The 20,827-nt window shown below is 44.7% G+C and overlaps 1 protein-coding gene across 16 annotated transcripts in view; it reads right to left on the reverse strand.

The window, feature by feature from the left end:
* The window catches only part of myo18ab (myosin XVIIIA b), a 346,088-nt gene that overhangs the window by 56,878 nt on the left and 268,383 nt on the right, over positions 1-20,827 (reverse strand). For all 16 annotated transcript variants that reach the window (XM_068010423.1, XM_068010422.1, XM_068010417.1 and 13 more), the window contains 4 exons: positions 9,945-10,072; positions 8,395-8,549; positions 4,374-4,497; positions 35-235 (listed from right to left, as the gene is read on the reverse strand). In XM_068010423.1, coding sequence (XP_067866524.1) covers positions 35-235; positions 4,374-4,497; positions 8,395-8,549; positions 9,945-10,072 — 608 coding nt within the window. The remainder of the gene's footprint in view (positions 1-34; positions 236-4,373; positions 4,498-8,394; positions 8,550-9,944; positions 10,073-20,827) is intronic.

The raw sequence follows: 20,827 nt of genomic DNA on the forward strand, positions 1-20,827 counted from the left end.
TTCCAAAACCTTCATAACAAGGAAATGATTATACCTGCTCCAGCATCTGAATAGTCCCAGCTTGTTCATCTAGCTCCTCTTCCTGGTCCTTAACTTTGGCCTCCAAGTCACGCACCTGCTTCTTCACTCTAGCAAGTGAAGCTTCATCCTTAGATTCTTGAGAGGATAGATCCTGCAGTTCTGCATCTAGACGCTCTACTTTTTGGGTTATGGTGATGATTTCAGAATCTTTGTCCTAGTATTCAACATAGAGAAAAATAAAAAATCAGCAATTCACTAGTTACATTTAAAACAATAGCTGTAAATGAGTCATTTGGTTATGATCTGATGGGTAATTCAGATGACACTATGACCACAAAATAAATGAATATAGCTAATGAAATTTAGAAAGTAGCAGTTAATTAATTATTTTATAAAACAACCAGGCTTTGTTGAAGACTGAAAAGACAGAATTGCTTCATACGAGTTTAATTGGTATACTGCTTTGAAATCACAGTGAAGAGATATACTAGTGTTAACTGATCTCTCCATCGTTTTCGAGCGGAGAATATGAGAAACAGTAAGAGGTTGCAACCCCATGAAAAACAGATTCCAAATTCTCTGATGAAGAATAAATTTCATATTTTGTATAATTCTGCATGCAGAAAACAGGCCACCACGAGGATACTGCTTCGACAACCCAAATCCATGTGCATTGAATATCAAGCTTTTTAAATGTATAGACCTAACATGAGTGAATATATGGACTGTTGAATTGCTGTTTTCAAATGCAATGGCTGAATTTTCTTTCTCAATATATAATTCTGGAGAGTTGGGAATAAGCTTCCTTCTTTTCAAAACTGTTTTGAACTCAACTAAAACAATTTCAATGACAGCCTCAGCTAGAGTATTGCGTCAAATTTTGGGCATCACATTTTAGGAAGGATATCGAAGCCTTGTAAAATGTGTAGAGGACATTTACTGGTATGATACCAGAGATGAGAGACTGTGAAATTTGCTTAACAAAATAAAGCAATAAATACATTTGCCTACTGGCTTATGAGGATCAAAAAGTCTTATGGCCCTTGGTTTTCAGTAATTTGCAGATGCTTAAGTCTTATTAATAAATCAAATGTGGCTGAACTACTGGCCCGGAATTTACAGGGCTTTTGACAGTGAACTATCAATGCTCGCCGTCATTACCCCTCTGAATCAGACCGCAACTTCAAATGCAGATTAACTGAAATGCCATCTGTCATTCACTGCTCTGCTACAGGCTGTGCTGCAGAAACCCCCCAGAGCCGGCAATCAGTGAAATCAATTGATCTGGTCAGAACATTCCCTTTTCAGCAGAGATATCGGTTAGAAACCCCATAATTGTTTAAGCCTTGTTCAATGAGGCGTAACTGGGTTTTTAATGGCGATCTAAGTAATAACAACCATTGAACAACAACTTGTATTTATATAGTGCCTTTAATGTAATAAAACATTCCAAGGTGCTACACAGGGGTATTATAAAACAAAATATGACACAGAGCCACATGAGGAGATATTAGGGCAGATGACCAAAAGCTTGATCAAAGAGGAAGGTTTTGAGGAGCGCCTGAGAAGAGGAAAGAGATAGAGAGACGAAGAGGTTTAGGAAGGTAACCCCAGAGTTTAGGGCCTAAGCAGCTGAAGGCACAACCACTAATGGTGGGGAGATTAAAACTGCTCAAGAGGTCAGAATTAGGGGAGTGCAGATATCTTGGAGAGCTGTGGGCTGGAGGAGATTACAGAAATAAGGAGAAGGTGGGGCCATGGACGGATTTGGAAACAAAGATGGGAATTTTAAAAATTGAGGCATTGCTGAACTGGGAGACCGTGCAGGGCAGTGAGCACAGGGGTGATGGGTGAACAGGATATGGTGCGAGTTAGAATACAGGCAGCAGAGTTCTGGATGACCTCAAGGAGGGTGGAACGTTGTTAAAATGTCTCATAGAATCATAGAAAGTTTACGGCACAGAAAGAGGCCACTTGGCCAATCGTGTCAGCACTGTCCGAAAAACGAGCCACCCAGCCTAATTCCACCTTCCAGCATTTGGTCCGTAGCCCTGCAGGTTACGGCACATGAGGTGCATATCCAGACACCTTTTAAATGAGTTGAGGATTTCTGCCTCTACTACCCATACAGGCAGTGAGTTCCAGACCCCCACTACCCTCTGGGTGAAATTTTATTTCCTCATCTCCCTTAATCTTTCTACCAATCACTTTAAATCTATGCCCCCGGGTCACTGACCTCTCTGCTAAGGTAAATAGGCCCTTCACCTCCACTCTATCCAGGCGGCTCACAATTTTGTACATTTCAATCAAATCTCCCCTCAGCCTTCTCTATTCCACGGAGAACAACTCCAGCCTATCCAATCTTTCCTACTAGCTGCATCTTTCCAGTCCTGGCAATATCCCGGTAAATCTCCTCTGTACCCTCTCTAGTGCAATTACATCTTTTCTGTAATGAGGTGACCAGAACTGCACACAGTACTCAAATTGTGACCTAACCAATGATTTATACAGTTCCAGCATAACCTCCCTGCTCTTACATTCTATATCTTGGCTATTAAAGGATTCCATATTCCTTCTTAACCAGCTTATCGACCTGTCCTGCTACCTTCAGTGATCTGTGGGCATTCACTTCAAGGTCCCTCACTTCCTCTACACCTCTCAGTATTCCCCCATTAATCGTGTATTCCTTTTCCTTTTTTAACCTCCCAAATGCATCACCTCACACTTCTCTGGCCTGAATTCCATTTACCACTTTTCTGCCCACCTGACCAGTCCATCGATATCTTCCTGCAGCCTACAGTATCCTCCTCACTATCAACCACACGGCCAATCTTTGCGTTGTCTCCGTTATGATTAATTACTAAATTTTTTTAACCAGACTTTTTAAATAATTAAAAACTTGAGTTTTCTCATGATATTTCAGCTTCTACCTTCACAGAATCACAATCTTTATAGAACCACAGAACCATAGAAAAGTTATGGCACCGAAAGAGGCATTTAAACCATCATGTCTTTGCCGGCTGAAAAAAACTAGTCACCCCTTCTAATCCCACCTTTCAGAACCAGGTCTGTAGCCTTGCAGGTTACCTTTTAAATGAGTTGAGGGTTTTTGCTTCCACCACCGATCTGGGCAGCGAATTCCAGACACCCACCACCCTCTGGGTGAAAAAGATTTTCCTCATGTCCCCTCTAATCCTTCTACCAATCACCTTAAATCTGTGCCCCGTGGTAATTGACCTCTCCCCAAGGGGAAACAGATCCTTCCTGTCTACTCTATCTCGGCCCCTCATAATTTTTCACACCTCAATTAAGTCACCCCTCAGCCTCCTTCGTTCTAAGGAAAACAACTCTAGCGTATCCAATCTTTTATTATAGCTGCAATTTTCCAGCCCTGGCAACATTCTTGTAAATCTCCTCTGTACTCTCTCCAGAGCAATCATGTCCTTGCTGTAATGTGGTGACCAGAACTGTATGCAATACTCCAGCTGTGGCCTAACCAGCATTTTGTACAGTTCCAGCATTACATCCCTGCTTTTGTATTCTATACCTCGGCTAATAAAGGAAAGCATTCCATATGCCTTCTTCACCACTTTATCTACCTGTCCTGCCACTTTCAGGGACCCGTGGACATGCACTCCAAGGTCTCTCACTTCCACTACCCCTCTCAATATCCTCCAATTTATTGTGTACTCACTTGCTTTGTTTGCCTTCCCCAAATGCATTACCTCACACTTCTCCAAACTGAATTCCATTTGCCACTTTTCTGTCCACTAAACCAAACCATTGATATCATTTTGGAGTCTACAGCTATCCACTTCACACAGCCAATTTTTGTGTCATCTGCAAATTTCTCAATCATGCCTGCCACATTTAAGTGCAAATCATTAATATATACCACAAACTGCAAGGGACCCAATGCTGAGCCCTGTGGAACGCCACTAGAAACCACTTTATTTTGCTGTATGTAAAATTAAGAAGTTATCTGATTATTAGTGCTTTTCATTTCCTGGTTGGCTGTGAGAATTCTTTAATGCGATTGGCTGCTTAGATAGTTTGATGCTGGAAATCCCTGTTGAACTATGCTACAAACCGATGCACATCAAAAGAGTTAAAGTTCTCACCACAAAGATCGCTAGATTTCTCAATGAGATGATATTTCAAATTTAGGCCTTTAAGACAATGCCATTTTTCTTTGAGATTTTTTTTTAAACCTTCCATCTAATAGCTAGTATACAGAATAATTTTACAATAAAATCTGTTGCATGTTACTAATGTATACAATATTTACAGCTACTGCTTAGATCTAACACGTTATTTAAGTTATCTTTTATTATAATTATGCTATTACGTACATCCAGTTGTTGCTTTAAGCTGAATATCTCAGCTATAAAACCATCTCTTTCTCTGCTCAGTTTCTCTTTATGGATCTTCTCTCGCTGAGCTTCATCTTGTGCCTGTGATAACTCACTGTCAAATCTGGAACACAAAAGTTAAAGAAAACATTATGGCAACATAAGGCACAATTCTGACTTGCTGTTAGTGACCGAGTGTTAGCTCTGGATCTTATGGCTAATGTGTTACAGAAATCCATTTTTTCCCTGATGTATTTCAGTGGTTTAGATGAGCGGCATTTCATTTTGAACAGTGTGCTGATGCATGTATGTGTGGTTGAAAGGGGAGAGATATAAGATTCAATCTCCATTTTGAACTCTCTAACCATAACAATACAGATTAAGTACAATCTGATGAGTCAAGTTACTTAGGATTTCACACATATTACATGATTTTATAGCAGTATCATGGCTATGCTTTATTTTGAAGATGATTCATATCATGTACATCATGAAATAATGGATTGAAAATTAAATTGGTCACATTTAAATTCCCATACAAAAAAGTGTCCACACCACTGCAACTCTGTTCTAGGTTACACACCTGCAAACCTGAATGTATAACAATCATTTTGTAAATGGTTGGCTCTCCTCAGGCACTGTACCCATCCCCCCCCCCCCACCCACCCCTTTCAAAATGACCATCACCGCCCTCAAAAAACCCACCCTTGACCCCTCTGTCCTTGCAAACACCTGCCAATCTGTAGGCTTCCTTACTGTTCCAAAGTGCTTGATCCTTCTCCTCTCCCAAATTTGTGCCAATCTCTCCCAAAAATACTTAATTGATTCTATAATTAGGGTTTCTGCTGCTCTATTTACCATCAAAATAATCTTAAGAAAAGTCATGAACAATATTCTGTTACTGTGACCTTGGCGCAATGTTCTTTCCCAATCTCTGCAGGCTTTTACAGGATCAGCTACACCATGGGCTGAATTTTGTCAACTCATTGCAGCTCCTGGCAACAACACCAGAAGCGGGTGCTGTCAAGTCATGTCATGTGTGCAGCCGGTCAATTAACATAACCAAGGCCCAAGCCCCATCTTATTGCAGGATGGGAGTGGGCTACAAGGCGCTGTTGGCAGCATCAGCTGACGAGAATGCAGATACTGGCACCATCTTGAAAGTGCTGTCAGCCCTGCTTGTACCTTTCATTAATGCAGTGAATCTGGAGTACTGCTGGACCCCTCTGGTGCTGCTGCTGTAACTCCTAGACCCCCCCCCCCCCTCTACTACTGCTGCTGCTGTAACTCCTGGACCATCCTCTGCTACTACTGCTGTTGGACTGCACCCTACTATTGCTGTTGCTGCTGGACACTCTGTCTACTGGTGCAACTGCTGGAACCCTCTCTACTACTACTGCTGGACACAAACCCTCCCAACGACTGCTGCTGCTGGACCCCCACACTGCTGCTACTAAATACAGTGAGAGGAGCCTTTATTGAGCTCACTTTGAGAGGCCATCATGGTGGCAGCAAGTGGATATGTATGCGATTGTGCATCTCTCAATGGCCCTGGCCTCCAGTGCAAGGGAAACGAGATCCAGCATTGCCTGCTTACTAACTTTCTCCATATCCTCCTCGTTGGATGAGGACTGGTGATTCCCCCTCCCCTCCGCCTCTGTTGTGCTAGATTGTGCAGAGTGCAGCAGACCACCACAATAGACATGACCCTCACTCGGGCACACCGCAGGGCTCCCCCAGATCGATTGTGGCACCGGAATCTTATCTTCAGCAGCTCAATGGCCTGCTCAATGGTCGTGCGGGTGGACCCATGGCAGGTGTTGCATCTCTCCACTGCTGCAGTGCAAGGGTTCCTCATAGACGTGAGTGGCCATGTCTTCAATGGATAGCTCTTTTCCGTGAGAATCCATCCCTGAAGGTGAGCGGATGGCCTGAAATGTTGTGGCACCTGGGACTGTCGAAGTAGGCATCATGGCTGCTTCCCGGGAAGCAGGCCTATATCTGCAGGATGCACTTCCACTGGTTGCAGAACAGTTGTACACTAAGTGAATAAAGCCCTTCTTGTTGATGAAGGCTGCTTGCTGCTCCGTGGGAGCCTTGATGGCCACATACATGCAGTCAATAACACCTTGCACCTGGGGGAAATCCAGCAATGGCCCTCTCTGCCTGACTGTCAGGGTTGCTCTGGTACTGCACATAGTTGTTGGCCCTCTTGAGCAAGGCATTGGTCACCTCCTTGATGCAATGATGGCTGCTACCTGGGAGACCCCACATGTCCCCAACAGATCCCTGAAAAGAGCCAGACATGTAGAAGTTGAGTGCCGTGGTGATCTTCAGGGCCACGGGCATTGAGCTTCCACCGAAGCAGCACGTCCTGCAGCACGGTGCAAAAGTCGGTGACGGCCTCCCTGGAGAACCGCAGTCTTTGCTGACACTGCCTCTCGGTAGCTGTGGTGAGTCCAGTACACACTCTGGTGTAGCTAGGCCTTTCGTGGCTTGGCTGGCTGCTGCCACTCTCCTATTGGAGCTACACTTGCGGGCCCAGTTGGATCCTGGCCCTCCCTACCTCTGAGCCACTGCTGCGCGGCACAAGGCTCCACAAAGAGGGGTGTACAAGATCCATGCCAGCTGATTTTTGCCCCTCCCGTGCTTGTCCTCGCAAAGACGAATTTGCGTTGGGACCTATTACCACTACCCTCTGAAGACATGCTTATGCCCCTCAGTGCCCACCCTTGCAGAGAGCCCAGCACCCAAGACTGTGCCCATCCTATCGTTGTATCCAAGACTTACGCCCACCCCACCCTTGCACCCAAAAATGTGCTCACACTTGCAGAGAGCAAAGCACAGCAGGGTGACAACGGCCTCCACTCCCCCGTTTTTCCTTATCCACTTCTCCCCATGGCTGCCTTCCTGTGACGGCATGAGACCTCGCCCCTCTGTGCTGCCACCTTTAAACAGCAAGGGATTTGAAAGCATGCGATCCTCATGCGCTGTTGACAAAATCTGAAATCCCACCATAAAATTTGCTTTAAATTCAATGCAAACACCTTCTAACCAGCTCTTCACCAATTCAAATCGTAGTCCTGTCACTTCATGGTGGCAAAGCCGCCTTGGAGCTTTCCCGCTGCTGACAAAATCCAGAACCGAGGTCACAACATCGGGTTTCTGGGTGAGCACATCCACCCCAATTTGACCCCCGCTACTCCTGCTGGCCAGATAAAATCTAGCCCCATGTTTCTCCAAAGCCTCTCCTCCACTGTCCAACTCAGTGGGACTGCTTTCATTTGGCTCCACTCTTAACTATCCAATTGTAGCCCAAGTATAGCCAATAATGGCTATTCTATCCATACCCAACACGGTTACCCCCAAAGTCCAAGTTCTAGCCTCTGCCCTTCCTCTTCAACAATCCTCATTTATAATGCTACCCCTTGGTGATATAATACACAAATTATCAGTGTCAAACATGTATGCAGATGGCATATTGCTCTATCTCTTCACCAATTCTTTCAAACCCCCATGCCCACTACTTCGGTGATGTCAAACTACCTGTCAATAAAGTCTTGCATGAGTTGCAATTTCCTCCAGTTAAACATTAATGAAATAGAAAAATTTATTTAATGAAATATACATTCAATTAGTGTGAATACACTGAAAGTATTTCAAGTCATTTTAACCACATTTATATATAAATGAGAGAAAACGCAAAAAACATACAGTTCTGGGCACCGCAACTTAGAAGGAATATATTGACCTTGGAAGGAGTATATCGCAAATTCACCAGAATGAACATAGATGCAGGGAGAGGAAAATACATGAGGATGAGTTCAGGCCTAATGGTCTTTTTTCATTCTAAGTACATAAGCTAATATCAAACTTTTTATACGCCCTTACAATCTGTAAATTGATAGGACTGAACTGAAATGTATACAAGATTGTTATCCAGCCCATCGTGAATAGACATTTACAACTTAGTTTTTAAGGAGATTATATTCACTCATCTTGTGCGCATGAATTAACTCACTTTCTCTGCTTCTTTTCCAATTCATGGTTACGCCCTTGTTGGCTTTCAAGGTGCAGCTTGAGATCTTGTAATTCTGCTGTTAGTCGCTGGGATTTTTTCTTCAACTGCTGAACAGTGCGTTGTATTTCTTCATTGTCAGCTTGCAAATCTGCAACCTGCAGGCATAGAGCAGGTCTAAGATCTTGAATTTTAACACATGTACATCTAGACTACTTAAAAATTATTTGACTTGCAAGACCTTGTTCAGATTGTTTTTAGTTGCAATATACCCAGCTTAATAGTTTATTTTGGAAAGTAATCTGCATGTTGTGCAGTCAAAACACAACAGGCTTAACTGCAAACTCGCATTAGAAAGCTGAAGAAGATTTAACCAATTTATTTTTAGTGGTAAATGGAGGTTGAATAAGCAAAGATGATTAACATAGAACACATAGAACAAATGATACACAGTTATTTAAAAAAAAACAAATACCCAAACATGCTGTCAACCTGTCCTCTCTCTACTCCAGTTGCCTTTCAAATGGTTGAAATAAGACTTGTGTTTCATCTAGCATCTCTGCATATCATTCCAAGAAGAAGCTAAAAATATAAATTGTATCCACACTGCTCCTTTATTAAGCCAACAAGGGATGTGCTGGAAAGCCAGTGCCAGAATGTGGAAAAAGTGTGGTTAAGAGTTTCAGTGAAAGTGAGGGGAGAGTAGAGATGGAGACAAGTTATGTTTCTGTGGTTATGATGATGGCTAGGATATGGGGTCTGAAACAATACATTAATCAAAATACAGACAAAAGAAACATTATGTAGTTTTATTCAGTCATAAAATTAGGTGCAACATAAGGAAGGAAAGCTTTGCAGTGAGATAATGTCTTAAGTGAAGCTGTGTTGCACAAAATTCTGACTTAATAAGGTGGATAATAGGAGTTCAGACAATTGAAGTTCTACTGTATAATTTGTGCTGTTAACTGCATGGTATTGTTATGCATACGGTACTGCTACTTATTCAGTAAAATATGGGTTAATCGTTTCAACTAAAAAAAGGAAAAGAACATTCATGAAAATATAATGCGCTGGAATAAATTATTAAAGTCCACGTCTCTAATTGCAAACAGAAGCTTTCTCAGTACATTACATTTAAATAACACCAAACAGATGAGTGAATGATTTCAGCTGCCAGAAACTAAAATTAATTCCTTACCCACACATGCACACAGAAATATCCTCTGTGACTAACTGAGCTTTACTGTTCAATACTAATGAAAATTGCAAATAGTCTGTACTGCTTTTGAATACTGGATATGCAAACTAAAATTTGGAATAAAATATGAATGAAGAATATTTAAAATTTTAAATGCAGTATCCTGTAAGACAGACTTTTAAGAGGTTGCCTAGCAGTAGCACTAAAGAAAAATGGTAGATCAAGCTTTGTTCTTCCATTCCATGGCACTGAGCAGCAGTGCTCCAAGGCAGAGTGCCACCTCAGTATTAATATCCAACTATAAATTAATATAAAAATTATTATGGCTTTAAAAGTATTATTCTTTTTAACTCACTTTTCGCTCCAGTTGCCTTTTGTTCTGTAATTCAACCTCTAGTTTGTCCTCAAATTCCTGATGCATTCGTTTTTTGGTGAAATCTATCTCTCTTATTGAACGCTCGTACTTCAGTCTCCATTCTCCACCTATGGAAGGTAAATAAAAGAAATCTGCTCTAAGTTGAATTCTTGTCATTTAAATTCACATATATATGTAGATATCAAAGAAACAGCAGAAATAATGCAAAGCATAACGATTACGCAAAAAAAAAAACTTTTAAATGGAAAGGCCAGTTCAAGAAAATTACAGTCCTGAACTGCAGGACGTGGGTGTGGATCTCAGCTGTGTTGAATATTCAAACTTACCTGAAGCTTAAGAGTTGATGAAAGCCGAAGACTATTATTTAGAAACAAAAATATCTGAAGCTGCATCTATTCTATTTCTTAAGCATCTGAAAGAGTGCCTGTGGTGAAGGTAGTTGAGAAATCCACAGTTCACAGAATCATTACAGTGCAGGAGGCCATTCGGCCCATCGTGCCCACACTGGCTCTCTGAAAGAGCAACTCCCTCAGTTCCATTCTCCTACCTTCTCCCCATAACCCTGCACATTCTTCCTTTTCATATAACTGTCTAATTCCCTTGTCAATGCTTCAATTGAACCTGCCTCCACCACACACTCAGGCAGTGTATTCCAGACCATAACCACTCACTGTGTGAAAATGTTTTTCCTCATATCACTGTTGCTTCTCTTGCCAAATACTTTAAATCTGTGCCCTCTTGTTCTCGATCCTTTCATGAGTGGGAACAGTTTCTCTCTATCTATTCTGTCTAGACCCCTCATGAATTTGAATACCTTTATCAAATCACCTCTCGGCCTTCTCTTCTCCAAGGAATACAGTCCTAACATCTCCAATCTATCTTCATAACTGAAATTCCTCATCCCTGGAACCATTCTTGTGAATCTTTTCTTTACTGTCTCCAATGCCTTCGCGTCTTTCCTCAAGTGCAGCGCCCAGATTTGGACACAATACTCCAGTTGAGGCTGAACTGGTGGCTTATGCAAGTTCAACATAACTTCCTTGCTCTTGTACTCTATGCCCCTATTAATAAAGCCCTGGATACTGTATGCTTTATTAACCGCTCTCTCAACCTGTCCTGCCACTTCATTGACTTATGCACGTATCCACCCAGATCCCTCTGCTCCTGCACCCCCTTTAGAATTGTACTGTTTATTCTATATTGTCACTCCATGTTCTTCCTACCAAAATGAATCGCACCACTTTTCTCTGCATTGTACCTCATTTGCCAATGTCTGCCCATTCCATCAACTTGTCTTTGTCCTTTTGAAGTGCTACACTATCCTCCTCACAGTTCTCAATGCTTCCAAGTTTCGTATCATCTGCAAACTTTGAAACTGTGTCCATTACACCAAGGTCTAGGTCATTAATATATATCAGGAAAAGCAAGGGTCCCAACACTGATCCCTGGGGACCTCCACTACAAACCATCCTCCAGCCTGAAATACATCCATTAACCACTACTCTTTGTTTCCTGTCACTCAGCAATTTCATATCCATGTTGCTAATGTTCCTTTTATTCCATGAGCTACTAGTTTTCTCACAAGTCTGTTGTGTGGCACTGTATCAAATGCCTTTTGAAAGTCCATGTACACCACATCAACAGCATTGCCCTCATCAACCCTCTGTTATCTCCTCAAAAAACTCCAGCAAGTTAAACATGATTTTCTCTTAAAAAAATCCATGCTGGCTGTCCTTAATTAACTCACATTTGTCCATGTGACTACTGATTTTGTCTCGAATTATTTTTTCTGGACATTTTCCACCACTGAAGTTAAACTGACTGGCCTGTAGTTGCTGGACTTACCTTTACATTCTTTTTTGAACAAGGGTGTAATGTTTGCAATTCTCCAGTCCTCTGGCACAACCCCAGAGCCGAAGGAAGACTGAAATATTATGGCCAGTGCCTCTGCGATTTACACCCTCACTTCCCTTGGATGCATCTCATTCGGCCCTGGTGCTTTATCCACTTTTAAGTACAGACAGCCTATCTAATACTTCCTCTTTATCAATTTTAAACCCCTCTAATGTCTAACACCTCCTCTTTCAACATTGCCTGGGTTGCATCTTCTTCTTTGGTAAAGACAGATGCAAAGTATTCATTTAATACATCAGTTATGCCCTCTGCCTCCATGGGTAAATCCCCTTTCTGGTCCCTGATCAGCCCCATTCCTCCTATTACCACCCTTTTACTATTTATATGCCTAAAAAAAACTTGGGGATTTCCTTTAATGCTGGCTGCCAGTCACCTTTCATGCTCTCTCTTTGCTTCTCTGATTTGCTTTTTCACTTCCCCTCTGGACCTTTTATATTCAGCCTAGTTCTCAATAGTATTTTCTATCTGACATCTGTCATAAGCACACTTTTTCTTCTTTATCTTAATCTCTATCGCTTTTGTCATCCAGCGACCTCTGGATTTGTTTGCCTTACGTTTCCCCTTTGAGGGAACATACCTTGACTGTGCCCGAACTCTCTCTTCTTTGAAGGTAGCCCATTGTTCGTCTCCCGATTTTCCTGCCAGCTTTTGACTCAAATTTATTCGCCCCAGCTCCATTCTTACCCCATTAAAGTTAGTCTTCTTTCAGTTAATTATTCTTACCCTGGATTGCTCTTTCTCCTTTTCCATAGTCAGCCGAAACCTTATGATACAATGATCACTATCCCCTAAATGCTCTCCTACTGATACTTTATCCACTTGGTCCACCTCATTTCCAAGAACCAGGTCTAGCAGTGCCTCCTTTCTCATTTGACTAGCAACATACTGTTGCAGAAAATTTTCCTGAACACACTCTAGGCATTCTTGCCGCTCACTGCCCTTTACACTACTACTATTCCAGTCTAGGATTGGATAATTAAAATCCCCCATTATAACTACCCTATAATTTTTGCACCTTTCTGTAATTTCCTTGCAAATTTGTTCCTCCACATCCTTCCCACTAGCTGGTGGCCTATAGACAACACCGAGCAATGTAACTGCACCTTTTTTGTTCCTTAGCTCTAGCCAAATTGATTCTGTCCTCGGCCCGTCTAGGACATCCCTTTTCTCCAGCACTGTAATGCTCTCCTTAATCAATACTGCCACCCCTCCCCCTTTTTCCCCTTTCCTATCTTTCTTGAACACTTTGTATCCAGGAATATTTAACACCCAGTCCTAACCTTCTTTGAAACAGGTCTCTGTTGTAGCCACAAAATCATATTTCCACATGGCAATCTGCGCCTGTACCTCACCAGTCTTATTAACCAGTTGAGTGGATCTTGCTTCCTGGCTGCAAGAGGGGCAGTGCTGAGGTGAAAAGCTATTCAATTTGGGGTATTGGAATGCGGAAAAATTCATGGTCCTGCCGCTGGAACCAGAAGCGGGATGTGCTGCCATTTGGGGGGGACGGGGTGGGGTGCTGGAGAGCACTATGCTGCGTGGTTGGCCAATTAACTGCCAGCAGAGGGTGCTGGGGGCAGTGAGGCCATGCTGCTGTGAGTGTTGGTGCCATATTTAAAGGGCTGCCAGCACGTTTTAAAATAGATCCAGCAGTAAAGAATGGAGAGAGGAACAGCAGCGAAAAGCAGCAAAAGTAGGCCCATCCAGCAATGGTAGAGGCAATATCCCAGACGGTCCCACAGTTTAGCGATGCCTCCTTACAGTTTCCTCCCAAGCTGCTCAGGCAGGCTGGGAGGTCCTCTTCCCCGGGACGGGAGGAGAAGGCCTGCCTGCCAGATGAAGCAAGCTTGGATGGAGATTGCAGAGGGGATCAGCAGCCATTGGGTCGTCCCTAGAACCTGGCTGCAGTACCTCAAGTGGGTGAATGACGTCTTGCAATCTCCAAGGCAGGTGCTTCACACTTTGCTCTCCTTAGGGGTGTTCATGTGGCAAGGTGCAAGGGGGAGCTAGTTAGAAAAGGAATGCCAAACCAGTCTCTAGTAATGGGTCAAGCAGCAGCATTGGCTGTGGCAGGCATGTCAGCATATCAGTGAATGGCCCTAGTCAGTCACAGATGACTCACACTGGCTGCATGCAGGAGGCATTCATGTGAAATCATCATGGACAGTCAGGCGGCCAACAGCATAGGCAATGCGAATGTCTTTGTTGGGCCACTAAAGACCGTCATCTATGTGTTTTCAGGAAAAGAGGACCAACAATGCAAGGTAAAGGGCGAAAACCGGTAGTGGTGTCCCGTACCTCGCAATCCTGACCCCCAAGGAGGAGACGACACTGGAACTTGGAGGACAGCAAGGGGACAGATGGCGAAACAGGAGTGCAAACATAAGAGAGTGAGTGGCCGAATAGATGGGCATAACAGAGCCTCTGGTGAACAAGAAACATAGTGCTCATCTGCCCACCACAGGTCACATGGAGCTCCAGGATGTGTTGGAATGCGCATTATCCTCTAATTAATCTTCGCTCTCGTGCAGGTCAAAGGGAACAGCAAGCAACTCCAGAGACCAGGGGACTGCTGTCCACCTCTGAGGAGGGGGAGGGAGCCTCACAGGATGCACCATCACCTCTTTCCCCGCACCCTCCACCAGCCCAGATACTCTCACTTCGGTAGGTATCCGTTCGCAAGTAGATCTGGGATCACAATCTGGTAAACACACCACAGACGCAACTGAGCAGCTGACGGAGGATGTAACAGCCGAGGCCACTGACGCTCTGAGGTGTGTTGGTAGGCCCAGTGATGCTGAGCCTCAGGCTGATGACATGCCACTGGAGTTGTCGGCAAGGCAGCAGATTGTTGGAGCTACAGCATGAGGAGAAGCAACAGAGGATTTTCACACCCTGGCACAGATGATGGAGAACTCCATCCAGGCCACGAATGCTCCATGTCTCTGATATGTGCGCATGCTTGGCTTCCTCCATCAAGAAATTGGCCACCATCATGGAGAACCACATCCAGCAAAAACAGAGTGGATGACAGAGATGCTGCGCATGGACCTGCATGCCATTGCCAACTCCTTGAGCTTTGTACAACAATGGCTTGGTGAGGAGGGTGGGAGGGAAAGGTGGCTGAAATCATTATCTGGTCCTCGGACCTCTCAGGTGAGCAGGGAGGTACAGGTGTGCCTTGAAAGGGCAGAGGAGCAGCTGCCTGATGCATCTGGGGGCTCCTCTCAGGACGCTCCTGGTGTGAACAGCAGCCCCTCGGCCCGTCAGCAATACCAATGCCTCACTCAGCCGCGACAACAGAAGATGCGTCTGCATGTGCAAGAGATCCTCAATGTGCCGGGGCCATCAGTACATTTTGTGGGCTGCTGGGACCTCAGGAGTAGCCTGGCTCCAATGGGTTTGATGGGTGGAAGCATACCATGTGAGGTCGAGTCATTCCACATGCACAATGTAATGTCTAACTGGGTGCAGGTAAATGGCAAAATCAATGAAGGAGGTGGCAACATAGCTGCAGAGTTCTGAAGCATTATTGGATTGCATGGATCTGTTAGTAAGGATCATGTGAACCATGCCTGTATTAGTGCATCCCGAGCATCCCTTGTGCATCTCTCATGGCGCCTTGACTGTGGCTTTTGGCCTCTTCAGCATCCTGCACCTGGTCATTCTTCAATCTCCTCGTTATCAGAAAAGGCATCGTGCTCAACAATATCCTAATTGTTCAATTGCTCTCACCTCTGTAGCGTCAGGTTGTGGAGGGCGCAGCAAACCAAAACTATGTGTGAGACCCTTGTTGGGCCACACAGAAGGGCTCCACCAGATCTGTCCAGGCATCTGAATCACATCTTGAGAAGGCTGATGATCAGTATCCATCCTTGAAGGCACGCAGTGGGCTGAAAAAGGTCTGGCATCTCGGACTGCCTCAGTATGGCATACATTTAACAAGATATTTCATAACTCTCAACAAAGGCACACTCCACTGAGAATTAAAGACTATGAGAAGGATACACCATCCGTGGCTAACTAAGGAAGTTAAGGATGGTATCAAATGGCAAGTAAAAGGTGTACACTGCTGCAAAGATTAGTGGTAGGAATGAAGATTGGGAACATTTTAGAAACCTGCAGAGGATGACTAAAAAAAGAGGGAGAAATGAGAGTCAACTAGCAAGAAATATAAAAACAGATAGTAAAAGCCTCTACAAATATATAAAAAAGGAAGAGAATAGCTAAAGTAAACACTGATCCCTTAGAGGATGAGACAGGGGAATTAATAAAGGGAAACAAGGAAATGGCAGAGACTTCGAATAAGTATTTTGTATTTGTCTTGCATCCCAAGTTTGGTAGAAAATAAAGAGGCAAATGGGAGTGAGGAACTTAAAATAATCACAATCACGAGAGAAAAAGTACTAGGAAAACAAATGGGACGAAAGGCTGACAAGTCCCCTGGACCTGATGGCCTGCTTTCCAGGGTCTTAAAAGAAGTGGTAGTGGATGCATTGCTTGTAATCTTCCAAAATTCCCTAGATTCTGGAAAGGTCCCAGCAGATTAGCAAATCACAAATGCAACACACCTATTCAAGAAAGGAGGTAATATATTAGCGTGGATAGAGGATTGGCTAAGAAACTGGAAACAGAGAGTCAGGATAAATGGGGCATTTTCGGGTTAGCAAACTGTAACTAGTCGGGTGCCACAGGGATCAATCAGTGCTAGGGCCTCAAATATTTGCAATCTATATTAATGGTTGGATGAAGAGACCAAGTACAATGCAGCCAGATTTGCTGACGATACAAAGATAGGGGGGAAAGCAAACTGCGAGGAGGACACAGAGGATGTCAACGTCCCTGACGGCAGGACCAGAAATTGTCATAACTTCCGCTTCTGCCATGTCCCAGGCATTTGAGCGTACAGCTTCCTCAGTCGAGAGTCTGGCAAGCTCCGTGGCAAGGCAGGTTGAGCACGTGCTATGTGTGATCTGGCCATTGGCTCCATACAGCAGAGTCTAAGCAAGAGGTGGATGAGGAACCTAGACCTCCCTCCAGGTGCTCCTTTCCCTCAGGGAGACAAGCAGGTGCCATCATGCACAGAGATGGAAGAGGAGCACAAGCCAACTGCCCCGGGTCTTCCTCTCAGGCACCCCCCAGAGTATGTGGCGTCTCGTCCTCCCACCCCCAACATGACCCTCTTACCTTCAGCAGGCGAGCACACGGGAGATACTCAAGCACCATTACTGCAGACCCCCAGTAGGATGAAGCCATCAAGGCCCCGTTCCTCCAAAGGATGCCTACAACAGTCATCCACAGCCATGAGGCAGTGCTCTGAGCCGACTGCCTCCACCTCAGCTGCTAATGTCAGGATAGCACTGAACGCAGTGGGAGAAAAAGGAAATTGAAAAGAGTTTTGATCACTAAGGTGGCATGGGTGCTGTACAAATTGTGACGATTGAAAAGATTTATCAATACGTTTTTATTTCATGCAAAATATGTTCCACTCCCTGTGTAATGTTTTGCTTGGTTACTAATGGATACAAAAAAGTTTTTTGGAGGCCTATGGCAGGAATGCATTGATATTTGCAAAGCATCTCAGGAAATTTCCAGTGTCCATATCTCATTGGAATTTGAGCTTTCACTCTTCAATGATGACTGTTTTCCTATTGATGAATAACTTTTTCCAATACCATCATGCCTTACTTTTGTTTTCTATGGTCATAACTTAATGCTGCTTACAGCGGTATGTAGTCGTATTCATCGTAGCCCATGGATGATTTCAAATGCCAATCACATGGAAGTGCAGAAACACTTCATTAAGATTACAGGGATGAATAAGAACTCATACAAAAGGGAATTTCTGTGGGGAATGGTTATGTTTCGCCTCCCAACGTTCCTTGATGTGGCTTTTCGTTGGCTGAATCGTGCATGAATGAGGTTCTCCCTGATATCCCTTGCATGTTTCTCCATGGCCCTCATATCGATGACAACATTGTTGTCCTCCTCACCCTCTTCACAGTCATCCTCATCTGAGGAAGACTAGTATTCCTCCTGTTCATCTGCCTGCAGACTGTTGCTGCGTCTAATTGCAAGGTTGTGCAAGGCACAGCAGGCAACGATTATTCGTGACACCCTCTGTGGTGCATACTGAAGAGCCCCTCCAGACCAGTCAAAGCAACAGAATCGCATTTTCAGCATGCCAATGGTGTGTTCAATGATGACTCTGGTGGATGCATCAGCAGCATGGTACCTCTCTTCGGCAGCGCTTTGGGGGGGATGATGTACTAGTGTCATCAGCCATGTACAAAGTGGGTAACCCTTGTCACCCAGGATCCATCCGTCCACTTTGGCGGTTCCTCAAACCCTGCTGGCAGCTGGGAGTTCCTCAAATATAGGAGTCATTTGGGAAACGTGCACAAACATGCATGATCCTTCTCCTGTGGTCACAAACCAGCTGTACATTTAAAGAGTGGAAGCTTTTGCGATTGACAAAGACAGCAGGCTGGTCCCAGGGAGCTCTAATGGCCACGAGTCCAGTTGATCACCCCTTGGACTCTAGGGAATCCAGTGATAGCACTGAAGGCCGCAGACCTTGCTGCCCGGCTGTCCTTATCTACAAACAAGTAGACAAAATCGTTGGCACGGCGAAAAAGGGCATCGGTCACCTGTTTGATGCATCGTGGGCTGCAGACTGTGAGATGCCACATATGTCGCCTGTGGATCCCTGGAGAAAAAAAAATGGAGTGCAGCAGTCACCTTGAGGGCAACTGGCATGGTATTCCCATCGAAGCCGAGTGGCTTCATGCATGTCATGCTGCAGGATCCTACAAATTTCTGTGACCATTTCACGTGACATCCTTTGGCACCTCTGGCATTGCCATTTGAAGGTAATTTGTCCTTGTCCTGAGGATGCAATGACGTGCCACTGCCCATCTTCGCTAAGTTTGCTCCTGGATGTTATCATTCGGAGCATCCTCACCTTCCTGTTCTGCCTGTTGCTGGCACTCTGACATCATGAGCTGAGGGAAAAGAGCCCTCCTCAGTCTCTCTTTGTTGTTCTTCCTGTGGTACTAGACAAATTGGGTGCATGAGACCCATGTCACTGGTTTTTCTGAAGAATAAATAAGCAGAGTGTGGCAATTCACCCCTCTGTTGCTTCTGAGCTGAAACATCGAGGCAATGAACAGCTCTCTTACATCTGCCTTCAAATTGCAGCCAGGGAGAAGACAAACCCACTGTCGTTTGCCTCCTCCCACTCTCCTTGCAATCCTCGAGTTTCCACATGGTTTCCATTATCGTTGGAGAAAATGGTGCCCGTGGAACTCAGGGCAAGTCTCCCCACCCTCCAACGTTGAGCCCAACACCCTTGACCCATCCAATGTTACTGTCACCCTTCCCTCCGATACCATTTAGCCTCACCCCATTACTGTGCACAATGTAATCTCATCAATGTATTCATGCCATCACCACCCCCCCCACCCCCCGTTCCTATTCCCGTTACTATCGGCATGCCGACTCTTAGCCTTGAACCTCCTCACATCAAACTGACCACTGTTACAGAATCCCCGTTCCCCTCCATATGAAGCTGTTGAATACCTACCCATTAGTCTTGACCTCCCCCCCCCACCCCGACAGAATCCATTTGCCCCCATTAACAGTGACTATTCCCTCTGCTAGCCAGTATCCTCAATTTGCTCCATAGCTCCCTGACGTCAATAGCACTCATTCCTCCCTTTAGGACATTGCCAAATATCTTCAGAGTGCTGATCTAATTCCACCCACCGTCCTCACAGCTGACAAAAAGCATCTTCACCATCAACATCAACCATTCAACAAACTGGACGCTCCACTCCACCCTCCCCTGCGCCCGATCGCCCCACCCTTCCACAAGAAAACAAGAAATAGTAGAAGTAGACCATATGGCGCATTGAGCCTGCTCTGCCATTTAAGATAATCATGGCTGATCTTGGGCTTCAATTCCATTTTCCTGCCCGCACACCATATCCCTCGATTCCCTGAGAGACCAAAAATCTATCCATCCCAGCCTTAAATGTATTCAATGATGGAGCATCCACAACCCTCTGGGGCATCATGGCTCTGTGACAGCCTCCCTGGAAAGGCAGAGTCTTCGGCGACACTGCTGCTCCAAAATCTAAAGGTAGCTGAGCCTCTGTAAACCATCTCTGGTGAGTAACCTCTTCTCCACACAGGAAGCTGGTTGCGAGTCCCCTCTGCATCCCTCTCTTCTGTCTCCTCCCCCGCCACCTGGGACTGGCGCTCCTAGGGCCCCTCTGGTTGCTTCTTCCTGTGACTTCTGCTCTCTGCTGCTCCTCCTCACTGGAGGAACTGAAACCTGAGTGAACAAGGCCCATGGCATGTAGATTCACTCAGTCTCCAAGGCCTCTTTCCACCCCTCCTTTAGCCACACAAATGCCAGCTTCAATGTCACTCTGGCGGTATGTCCCTGCAGTTCTGGCACCTTTTCCCCTTCTCCCCAACAACTATGCCAACAACCACGCTGTTCCAGCTTCCATGCCAAGGCACACTAGTAATCACGATGGCTGCCATTTGGAGCCAGAACTTACCTCCTACGAGCTCACTACCTCCTTCTATCTGGCAAGGCTCTGAAGCCACATGTTTTATGTGCACTTCTGGAAAAATCCAAAAACCCTCATGAAATTGAAGTTAATTGCCTTTTAAACAAACTTAATTACTTGCCTGCCGCATGCAAGTTCGAGGTTCTCCCACCATGCTGGCCACCCTTTGCAATAGCCAGTTCCACGGTGAAGATGTCTGGCTTCTGTCCCAACACCTTTCGACCCAGTATTCTAACCCCTCCTGCCTTACCTCCAATGGACCAGGAAAATTCAGCCCAGAACGTTTCTACTCGTGGGGAAGAGCAAATCTAAAGGCCATCAATATCGGATAACTACCAAGAAATCCAATAGGGAATTCAGAAGAAA

Source organism: Heterodontus francisci, chromosome 30 (genome assembly GCF_036365525.1).
Source record: "Heterodontus francisci isolate sHetFra1 chromosome 30, sHetFra1.hap1, whole genome shotgun sequence".
NCBI lineage: Eukaryota > Metazoa > Chordata > Chondrichthyes > Heterodontiformes > Heterodontidae > Heterodontus > Heterodontus francisci.